We start from the raw sequence: 12500 nt of genomic DNA, 5'->3' as shown, positions 1-12500 counted from the left end.
TGAAAATGTTACAACAAAATTAATACAAACCTGCTGGTATTCATGGATCAGAATGACCATCAGAAGCTAGCAAACTGCAAAATTTACAGAGCAATTTGTATGCAATAAAATCTGTTCTCTGCAAACTAATAAAAAAAAAAACTGTCAAACATGCATTTGCAGTACTTATCCCACCTTTAACTAGAAAAACATTAAATAACATTAAAAGGCTTTTTCTGTTAGAGTCAAAATAAAGATGCTTTACAACCTTTGAGGGTGTAAGCACAATCTACAGCACTTTTTACAGATCATCATACCAGTGACATGTTTAGGAAAGTGCAAGTGAATATGTCAAACCTTTTTAAAGGGATACAGACGTTCTATACCAGAAACAAAAATGCAAAAACAGCAGCCTGTTACAATGGAAGGATGTAGCCCTGACTGCAACCCAGGCAAACAGCATTCAATATGCAGCCCCGGCACTGGGGGGGTGAGTAGTAAATGGGATGGCCTGTTCACTGCTCCCAGGAATTGAGAAGTGTTGCATGCTCTTGGAAGTACACTGGGTAGGTGTAATTTCTCCAGTGGAGACCAGGGAAAAACCACCTCAAAGATTTCCCATCAAGCAGTCCTTCCCCTCCCTCTCAAAGTCCGTTACAGAAGTAAGGGAATGTACTTTGTAGCACGTCTACTCCACGTCCCCTCCTCTGCACTCTGCTGTGTGTGTGCACATGGGAATAGGGCACCCAAAAAAATAATTAAGACTATTCCTTGATGGCAGTCTGCATGATGGCCCCTTCTCAGTCAAAATACTCTTGCCCTGGTGATGTGGGACAAATGTGATGACTGGTCAGGAAGGGGATGATGGCTGATAGGCTGCTGGGGCGAAGTGACTAAAAAGAAACAAATGCTCAGTACTGGAGGCTGTGAAGGTGAGACAGCAAAACAGCACACATTGCATTTGGATCAGTTAACTTAACAAGGCACTCCAATCCCTTATGCTGCATGAAGTTAATAATGTCATTGCACTAGGGCCTTAAAACGTGAAGTAAATCCCTGTTTAGTGACTTATTACAAGAACTGTTTCAAAAGCTTAAAACTAGATTTCTCCACTAGGAAATGCAATCAGCAACACAGAAAACTACTTTTATTAGTACAAACATGTCTGCAGGTTTTAACAAAAAATAAAAATAATAATTTCACTGGGGGAAATGGAGAATAGTAAGCAGATGATGCAACTGTCTAACTTTGCTATACTCCACAAGAGTTTTGATTTTTTCCTGAATGTAAGCTGTCATGATTAGAGTGTATGGTAATACCTGTAGGAGCAGAAAATAAGTGTGAAGAATGGAATGGCCCTGAGGAAACAGCAACACTGATTGTGTGGTTTGCATCTGGTTCTTCTACAACTTTCTTCCCTTTACTATATGTTGGCAAGTGAAATGCTGGGTATTTGATAAGCAGCAAAAAAGTCCAAGTTTACTGCAGGACTGAAGAATCGAGTCACGACTGATCTATGAATATGCTGCAAGTAGTGTTATTTATTTATTACTATTAAATGCATTACAGATTGTTATATAATTACTGTAACAACCTGCAGAGGTTTATATTTAATTATTAATATATTCATTAATTTATGCATTCTATTTGTTTACCAGGTGTGACAAACTAAGCAAAGATCCCATTTTCAGCACATACAATTACAAGGAACAGCACAAAAGAGGAACAAAATAAAGTAAATAAAGCAATACACCATAAAATAAAAGATTAATAAAAATAAAATGTGGTATACATTTAACCAATAGCAACAAGATATAATAAGACATTTAATAAATATACACAAGCAATACAAATGTCCTGGATACAGTTGTAATGATAATGAAGGTCTTGAGGTAAAACAGAATCAGAAATAACAGTCAATCACCACATTGTCATAAAGCACAACATTTTAAATTTAACACCGTATTTTCACCACAACGTACATACTAAAAAAGTAGATGCAACTTTATAAAGTACACTGCAGCAAGGTGGAAGCTCTATTACAGAAATATCAGAAAGCTAACAAGGATGCAATGTTTAAAATGATAAAAAAATACTGAACAAGTTGATATACAGAAAAAAGATAATGCCCTAAAAACAGGACAGTTAGCTGGATGACTTAAAATGTTAATTATAAAATGCTAAAATATTTTAGAAATGTGTCAGTCCATCCATTCACAATCCCCTTTTCCATTTCTGCACATGGGGTCGGGGAATCACTTCAACAGTGACAATCACCTAGAGCCAAGGTTTACCCTATTCATACTTCACATCCACAAAGCATTCTTTCACCCAAATTGCTCATACTATAGTCACACCCCTGCACACACATGCTGGTGTACAATGTTTCTGCATTTGGGCAACTCAATGGAAGTGCATCAGAACTCAAATATCAAGAACAGTCTTGCATATTAATACTACAATGCATCCACTGTGACTTCTTTTTAGTTCCCAAACATAAGCAAAACTAAACCAAAACAGCAAAAAGATTCAATGACAGAAAGCTTGAAACCTGTATACAATTCTATAAAAACATTAAAGACTAGAAAAATATGTTTAATTTACCTGCATTGTGAACAATTTGAAGTTGAAGGAGAGGTAAATACCTCAAGGACAACTTTCATAGCATTTTCTCTTCTCTGACTGCATTTTTCTTCTTTAAAAAAATTATTCCTATGCTACTATACATAAAACATGACTTACCTTCCTCTTCCCTTCAATAGCATTTCTATGCTACTGAGCTTCATTAGTGCCCAATATATTTGGTACAGATAACATTATGCAACATTTTCTTTAAGATGTTGTCTCCCTGGCTATCACATTTACATATTTAATTTTGTCCTAGGAAAACCCCATAGCAATGTATTTGCAACCTCCCTCCCAGAGGTCATAAACTAGCTTAGCCTCTGGGGATTCACATCTGTTTTACAGTGCAATATAATTCACAGTTATCTTCATTCCATCCCAATGTTACCATAAATCTACAGAGTCTTTCAGCATTCACAGCTGGCATCACAGTGAAGAAACAGCTGTACTTTCTTCCAAAACATCAGAAATAAAAAGTCAAAAAAGAAACTGCATGGTTGGAATAAAGATATAAAACCAACAAATTAGCACAACAACTTACCCAGAACACTCCACCATTCCAAGCACAGCACTGGAAGATTCTGCTTACTATCCGTGGCTCCCTGAAAAAGGAGTACATCAGCATTTTATTTTAGGAGACTCATCTCTTCCATCACCACATTTAGAGCTAGAGCCACAGCATTTTATTTACACAGAAATATTTAAAATGAAGCCTGATATGTAGAATGAGAGGAAAAAATGCTAAATTACAACCTAACTACTGTGTGCCTTAGATTCCAAATATGATCCTTTCTATCCTTACGGACGGGCAGAAAATAGCGGGCTATGCCAACTCTCTGGTGTACAGGAATGAAGTTCTGGCTAAAACCTAGTTAACCAGGGCTCAACTAATAACCCTAGCACTGAAAAAGCAGGGTAGAGGAAAAAGAAATGATGATGCAGGAAGTACTCATGTCTCAAGGGGGAGGGTTTGGGGATACTTGGCTGGAGTACAGAGTCCGCATTAAACCCCTGGTGGAGACTGGGGATTACTGAGGTGCTTTGTCTTTCAGGGAACAGAGAGTTTGAAGGAATGCCTCTCATGGAAGCAAAAGACATGTCCCTCTCACATACCCACTCCACATTATCCATTAGGATGTGGCAGGCAGGCACAATGGAGAATTGGAAGGAATTAAAAAAAAAAAAAATTACTCCCTGAGCAGAACAATGACACTGTTCCTGCCACAGAAGACACATTTCTGACAGGACCAAATGGACCACAGGGCTCTCACTTCCAGGGAGAATGACTGGACCAAATGGACACTGGAGGGAACTGGGAAGCCAAGAAAGAAAGGGGCAATCAAATGCTCAAACAACACATCAATGTCAGATGTCAGTCTTCTTATAGAGACATGAGAATGTAATGAGAAATATAAGAAATAAAAAAAAAATCACAAATATAAGCAACAGCTGCTGAAGTATCTGCCACACAGACATACAAAACATGGCAGTACAACCATCAAGGGTAACTTTACTTTAGTGGCACTAAAAGGAAGTCCATTGCATCTAATGCTCTTGCAAAATGTGCAGAAATTAAACCTGCCAAGCCACTGGGTAAGGTGGAAGTCTCTGACAATAACAATTGTTATTGAAAATATTGATTGTGTGACAGCTCACAAGGTATATTTACTGCTCATGAGAATGGAGGAGTCAAAGTCTGGAATGTCAAAATGGAAAGAAGGAAAACCCTAGCAGGACTTAGTGGAACTCCAAAATGACATGCTTGCTAATCCAGAAAATGTATTTATACTTAAATAAACACAAATGCACACTCGTGTCCTGTATGCAAGCATTGGCCATAAACCAGCAACAGCAGAATACTTGCATTTCACTAAGGCTGTGCAGCAATGTTTTATTTAGAACATTTTGCTTCAGAAGCACTATGGAATATAAGTTACTGAAGCTTTTCATACCGCTTAATAGAAAATAATCTGGAGAGCTAGTGCAGTGTTCTAAAAGTTGAAAACATCTGCCCAGTAACACAAGCACATTACTAGTAGTACATCTGGCAGTAACAGACTGAGATATGCGGATATTTATAGGTCAGCTTTCCTTGTCTTAAGCATCAAATGGCAAAGTGAATACATAATGCCTTGAAGGACTCATGAAGGTTGGTGAAATTACTGGATATCTCAACGGGAGTGGGGACTGGTGTAGGCTCTATTGTATCCACACCGTTTCAAATATGTCAACCGATACAGGAAAGAATGGAATCAGAGAATAAAATTGTGTGTTGAACAGTAAAAAAAGAAAAGAATAGCTTTTCTACAGTTTCTGTACCCCATCTACCTGGGAATTTTGGTAATATATCCTGGAAGTTGTTCATGAGGCTGGTAGAAGCATGCTGGTTTCTGGCAAAGGCAGCACATGGCCAAGCAACATTTTAGAGTTCTTTAAATACACTTGCATCAAGCCTCATCAGTAAGGAACGGATCAAATAATTTTAAAAGCCTCTTTCACAATGTCTCATCTCACTTCAATCTTGAGTTTAACCAGTAAGGACGTTCAGCTTTGCTCTAGTTCACATTGGCTGTAATAGAGAGTGTGTGTGTGTGTGTGTGGTGATCTACTCTTCCAGACATGGGATACAAAAATATTTTTCTCAAACATTTATGAGCTTTGCGTAAATATTTCAGTTTGGTTCTTTCATATTAGTATATTTTGGCTACTTGATAAAGCAGTTGCTTATTTTTTCACTTTTAGCACATACTGAACAAAATTTAATATAAAGAAACTTTGGGAAAAAAGTACTCACTGCATCAAGTAAATGAATACTCTTGTTAAAAATCACATCTGGCATGATTTACAACCACAACACTTGCTTCATGATAGAAAAATCTTCATAACCCAACAAAAAAATATACCAAAGTACCTTTGTTCTGATGCAATAAATATATTTATAGATTTATAATCCTAATAATGCTATTTTCATATTTATCTTAAACTATTTAATAAAAGCTGGCATTTACAATGCACTACAGAGTTCAAACAATGCTATATACAGTTCATATATATTTAGTGCATTTTTGAGAAAATAAAATCAAAAGCTAAACCAGTGAAGCTGGTGCTCGTTTTAATACCACTGAAAACAGTAAGAAATTCAACCCTGCAGTACTTCTGCACAGGGATAATAAAGTCTGCTGTATACCACTCAACACACAAAATTAAGTATTGCCTTTTTATGAGAGTCTTGGAGACTTAGAAATGGGATATTTTAAGCAGTCAGGGAACAAGGAAATTTGTCCCTCTGTATAAATTTTAATCTAGCTGTTAAAATTCCACATTGCTAGCATTTCACTTCTGTCCTGTTAACAGTGCTGTCCATTTTGAATTCCTGATAATTTTTGTTTTACAGCTATGGTATTTTTGGAATTGGTTATGTAGGTCTCAACATTAACCAGTGCACCCTTGGAAAAATTCTTGTACAGTTCTGTTAAAAAAAATGCAAATATAAGTTCAAACAACACTAACAGGTTCTGAAAGCATACAATTTTTGCACTCCTCTTCTGCTCTGCTTTCTACACCCTTTATTACACAAAAAAACCTACACAAACTCAAGACACCCATTTGTTTAGTAAGCAACTCACAAACACTATGGTGTCTAAATCAAGCACCGATACCTAAATTTAATATCAAATAACCAATGCATAATGTCAAGGTTCTACACTGTTGTGTTTTACTGTGCAATTCCTAGAAGGAATCAGGAGATCTAGACACTCAGGTTTACCCTGTGTTCACACCCTAAAAATATTGCTGTACAACAGCACACACCAGTCATGCATTAAATAATACACTATGGCCAAGGTGTATTTTATTCTGATTTCTATCCATCACAGTGGGGCAGTGACATGTTTTGGGATGAGTTAAGTCATTAATACACTTATCCAGATGGCATAAAGCAAGTTATTTTAATCTGCTGCTTTCTAGTGGTTACAATAATACTCACTTCTCAGGCTTTTTTTCTTCAGTCTGTGCTCTTCGAAGCGACAGCGCACTGCTTGCTCTCTTCTTCCTCTGTTCCTCCCTCTTCTGATTAATTCGAGCATCCAACTCCAAAATGGAGCATATACCCCAAATGGAATCTTTGATCCCCTAATGCAAACATAGAAGGAACACACACATTACTTAAAGGAGTTCATCTTGATCAATGTAGGACTAAACTTAAAATAATGTAGGCAAGTATTAACTAAATTTTAATTTATTCTACCTCAAAAACGAACTTATAGATTGTGGTCATATGGCTGCATATGTGTTTTTCACCTCTTTCTCTTCCAGAATGCACTCTCTTTTTAAAGAAAGGACATTACTGACCATCTCTCTCTCTCAAGCTGTTCTAACTCTTCTCCTAGAATGGCAGCACTTGGAACATTCTTGTTTTTTCATAATCTCTGCACAGAGTCAATAACATTCTTCCACTGATGTTCTCTGGTTTACATTCTCAGCTAAGCTTCAACCACGCTATAATGACCTGTTACTTCACCAGTTACAACGTAGCTATACAGAGTTTAGCACTCATGTTATTAACCATGCTGGGAGGGAAAAGAGCAAGGGTTACAACACCCTGGTATGCAAGTTGTTTGTGGGCTGAATACAACTTAAAATCTGATGGCTATGTAAATGCCAGGCAGATAAATTCCTAAAAAAGTACTTTCATCAGCACCCGACAAGATGAATAACAGCAAATAAATGCCAGACAAAAGTAATACAGGCAAGTAATGAGAATTACGTGCAATAGTGCAGAACCGTTTTGTAGGGGGAATGCACTCCATAAACAGAACATGTGTTTATGGTGCAGCTGTCATATAAAGTGGCAAGGTTAAAGCACTGGAAAGATAATAAGACGCAGAGGGTTATAACAAATGGAATTCATTCAGAAGACAAGATGAAGACAGTGTCACAGAGACCAGCACTTGGGTTAGTCCTTTTTAGTGTCTTCATACATGTAAACTTGCAAAAAGCATGAAAGGAAAAATTTGCCTTTTTATTTTTTAACCAATTGCAAAAAGTTATGCAACAGAAATGATATACAAGAAGATACACAAAGATTGACAATACACTAGGTACTGGCTTAAATTCAGTGCAACAATGATGCATTCTGGCAGTTGAAAAAAAATACAGAGAAAAGAGCGCACAGTCTCTGGGAGAGGTTATAACACAGACAAATCAGAGAACGAAATTAAGGTTACTCATATTAGATAACCTAAAGGCTAACAAGCAATGAGTGAAAATGGTAAGGAAGGCGAGTGAAATAACTTCTTTTTACAAATCCAGGTCAAGTATCACCACTAGAAAATAAAAATTTATTATACTGTGTTTTAGGAAGACAAGACCTATCTACACTTGTATGGGCAGTTCTTGGCACTATATCAAACCATCACAAGACAATACTGTATCAGAGAATAGCAACAAAACGCTATGGTTATTGCATGATTCAAGTTACAAAATTCCTCAAACTAGCAATGTTTAAGCTACTCACTAAAAACTAAGCAAATGTTTGCACACTGCTCTCAACAAATTGAAACACCCCAGAAAAATGCTAGCCAACCTAATAAAACATCCTAAAGTCAAACATATACTTATTTTAACTTAAAATGCTATACAGTTGAACACTGCTCAAAAGGACTGAAATTCAGACTACACTTCCCATTCACTACACTGCAAAAAAAAAAAATCCATCTCTACATATTGTATACAAAAACTGTACATTGACACCCTGCCCCCACCAAAAAAAAAAAACCTGCCCAAAACCAAACTTGCACTTTAATGTAAAAACTAAATATATTTTTTAAAAAGGAATGCAGACTGGATTCTTCATTCAATACAACATTAAAAAACTCTCTCTCTCTCTATATATTATATATATATATATATATATATATATATATATATATATATATATATACATACACACACACACACACACACACACACACACACACACACACACACACACACACACACACACACACACACACACACACACAAAAGAACACTACCCATCTAAAACAGTCACTCAGAAATAACATTTTTATTAAAACAAAAAAGGATAAAAAATACTAGCCATTCAAAAAACTATTCTGCCAGCAAAAACAGAGCTGATTCTACTTAAACAAACTGAAAATAAATCAGCCAAGAACATAATTAAAGTATAAAATAAGAAAGGTTAACATAAACCTCTATGCATGACCAAAATGCATAACATAGAGAACTTGCTTAAGTTGGTTAGGCAGGGTAGAGGTTCAGAGTCCTGACTAATAACCAGATGATTAAGCATCGATTAGCAGTCACAGCTCTGGAGAAGCCAGCTGATGTGTGCGTGTGGGGGGGGGGGGTTGAGTCTGCTCACTACTCTCAAGGTGGGAGAGAAGCAGTGCACATCCAGGGATATGTGTACCATTTAGATTCCTCAGCTGAGACCACAGAGCTAACAGAGACATTGGACTAAAGGGAGGTATGGGGTCTCTGGGGCTTACATTGCTCTCTCACATTTAATAGACTGACAGTCCTGCAGAATATCCACTGCATGCCCATATCCATAAGCATCACTGGGAATGTAAAGGAAAACAGGGCATATAGTACAAACCCTGATCCCCTGATATAGCTGCTTCCCCTGTGTTTTGTCAAAAATATATAATGTTGAAGGTACAAAATGTAGAAACCAATTTTATATAGGGGACAACTCCCCCCCATACTCCCTGATAATATGTACCAACTCCAAGACTGCACAACAGTGGCAAAGGGGAAAATTCCATTTTTAGTACATTCGACAAAACACAGGGGAATTGGATGACAGCACACCTCCTGGAAAAACTATCCCTCAATGTCTTGGGAAGAAATGGGCAATATGGCTCTTGTCCTTTGGGGACTAAATGCGTCAAACCAGAGAAGCCAGGGGGCAGCTTTATAGCTGGGAGTCCAAAGCAAAAAAGTATCCAAGAAAGAAAAAAAAAATGAACCTCAGCAAATACAGGTGAAAAACGTATCATTAAACTCATAATCATCATCCCACTTTTCCCCCCAGTTTCTACATGGTATCAGTGTGTAGTATCAACTGTCACCATCTCTCTATTCAATGTCACTATCTTACCTTCAACACTCACACTGTTGCAGATCTTCTCTCACACAATCCATCCACCTCTTTGCTGGACACCCTCGTTTCCTCTTGCGGTCTGTCCCAAATATATTCTTCACCAGACTGTCTTCTGTACATGTGCCTGAACTACCGTAATCTGTTCTCTTTGACCTTCTCTGCAATTGGAGCTTCTCTGCCTTCTGCTCTTATGTCTTAAATTCTTCATCTATGCAACAGTGTGCATCCTATCACTCATCTCAAAAACTTCATCTCCATCACCTCTGTCTTCCTCAACTGCACTCCCTTTACTGCCCAGGTTTCTGTACCATACATTAGTGCTGCTTATACTACTCTTTAGTACACCTTACTTTTCAGCTTCATTGACATTCTTCTGTCATACACTACCCCTAACAGTCTGTGCCAACTGAATGCAGTGCCTCAGATTCTAGCTTTGACTTCCTCACTCAGAATTCCCTTCTCCTCAACCACCCATCCCATATACTTGAAACAGTTAACCTGTTTCGCTGTCTTCCCTTCTATCTCAATTCTCAGCTTCTTCTGGAGTTCCCCATTTGCTGCCATTACAATCTGTACTCACTTTTATCCCATGTGCCTTCAGTTTTGCATTCCATTCCCGTTCCATTGCTTAAGTTCTCCCTCAGAGTCTGCCTATAATGCCATCTTGTCTGCATACAGCAATTTCGCTGATCCATTCCCTTTGCCCATTTGCTAATGTAGTCCATCGACAGTATGAATAGCAGTGGGCACAGAGATGAACCCTGGTACACATCCACTTCCACAATGAACCCCTCTGTGAGACCAAGCATCATTCATACTTGATTCACGGGGTCCTAGTACATAGCCTGCACTAATTCTACAAATGTTTCTGGGACTTTAGACCAGCACAGAACTGCATAAATCAGACTTCTTGGGATCTTGTCAAATGCTTTCTCCAAGTCTAGGAATGCCCAGCTGGACTCTTTACTCATTTCTGGCTTTTTCTCAAGTATCTGTTTCACTGCAAATGTTCGGTCAAGTTGTATTGCATCATGATCTGAAACAGCTCATCTCACATCTAACTTTCTATTACTCTCTATATTCATTTATCAATCACCCTCTCCAAAACTTTCATGCTGTGTGACTGGAGTTCAATACCTCTGCACTTCTCACAGTGGTGCATGTCCCATTTATTCTTAATCACTTGCACTAGTATGCTTATTCTCCAGTGATCTGGGATATGCCTTTCCCTCAATACTGCTATTAGTACCCTCAGGAGCCATTCGCCCAACATCTTTATCATATCTGCTGTGACCTCATCAGAGTTACAAATTTCCATTCATAAAAATCTATCCAAAGCAATGAAGTGAATGAGAAACACCACAGCTTCCAACAACAAAAAACATGAAATGCATTGGGTCTGGTTTGTGTGAAACATGAAATATCTGATATAGTAGGATTAGGGAAAGAGTGGAATCTCCACTTATCTTAAAAATAATTCCTTAAATAGTACAATGCAAGACATTTCACAGATCACAAATCAGACCCCTACATATTCAGCATACACACCCATATACAAACAAATTATATTCTATACATTAAAAATTATAACATACAATATAATAAGTATCAATATAGAATAAATTGTTTACATACATACATATATATATATATATATATATATATATATATATATATATATATGTGTGTGTGTGTGTGTGTGTGTGTGTGTGTGTGTGTGTGTAAAAGAAAGAGGCTAAAAAAAGACTGAATGTGTAAAAGTTTTAAAGGAGAGAGATGTTAAGCTGCCTTCATTTAGGCAAGCCAGTGCAAAACAATGAACAAATTAAAAAATGTATTACAGGAGCAGAACACCATCCTTCGGAGACTAGACACGGTAGCTGGATTATGCTGCTTGACATAAAAGACCTGTAGCCAAAATAAGTCAAACTACACAGGTCATGTACTCATTAGATGCTTTGGGTCTTGCATTTCTATATGTACGTACATACATATCTATATATGTAATATAATTTAAGTACGCATTTCTCAAGTCGACACCCCCTTTGCTAATTTATATATATATATATATATATATATATATATATATATATATATATATATATATATATATATAAAAACACATATACATACATAGACACACACACACACCAAACACTGAAATCTCACAAAATTGGGGAAATGGCAAAATTCCCCAACCCTGTTAGTACTACAATCTCGCAAAATTATGAACCAAAGTGTGTCAACAGAACAGCTGTCGACAATACTGGATTTTAACTAATACGGGCACATACACACATACATGTGTGCGTACGGGTATTCGTAAATGGGTGTATTTTATCTATACCTATATAAATAGATAGATATCCACATACATACATATACACATTATATATATGTATCTATATCTAGATATATATATGTATCTATATCTAGATATATATATGTATCTATATCTAGATATATATATGTATCTATATCTAGATATATATATGTATCTATATCTATATATATAGATCTATATATATATATATATATATATATATATATATATATATATATATATATATATAAATAAACTGTTGTGCATATGTATATATGTGTGTTCATAGGTGTTTACCAGGCTAACTACCACAAGGGCCTTTTTAAGCCTAGCCATGCATCCTAAATCTCTGACAAATTCTGATACCTTGATAAGTGTAAGCATGGGCCAGGGAAATACACCCTTGATAAGTGTAAGCATGGGCCAGGGAAATACACCATTTAC

The 12500-nt window shown here is 36.8% G+C and overlaps 1 protein-coding gene across 1 annotated transcript in view; it reads right to left on the bottom strand.

The window, feature by feature from the left end:
* EI24 (EI24 autophagy associated transmembrane protein) overlaps positions 1–12500 on the bottom strand; it is a 462003-nt gene that overhangs the window by 423495 nt on the left and 26008 nt on the right. Inside the window, exons 3-4 of the mRNA XM_044081026.1 lie at positions 6590–6735; positions 3146–3206 (exon numbers count right to left, since the gene is read on the bottom strand). Of these exons, the coding sequence (XP_043936961.1) occupies positions 3146–3206; positions 6590–6735 (207 nt within the window). The remainder of the gene's footprint in view (positions 1–3145; positions 3207–6589; positions 6736–12500) is intronic.

The sequence above is a fragment of the Protopterus annectens genome, chromosome 8.part0 (genome assembly GCF_019279795.1).
Source record: "Protopterus annectens isolate FY-2018-M chromosome 8.part0, PAN1.0, whole genome shotgun sequence".
Lineage (NCBI taxonomy): Eukaryota > Metazoa > Chordata > Ceratodontiformes > Protopteridae > Protopterus > Protopterus annectens.
Note: the sequence above shows the minus strand (reverse complement) of the source record. Positions and strands in the feature narration are given on the sequence as shown.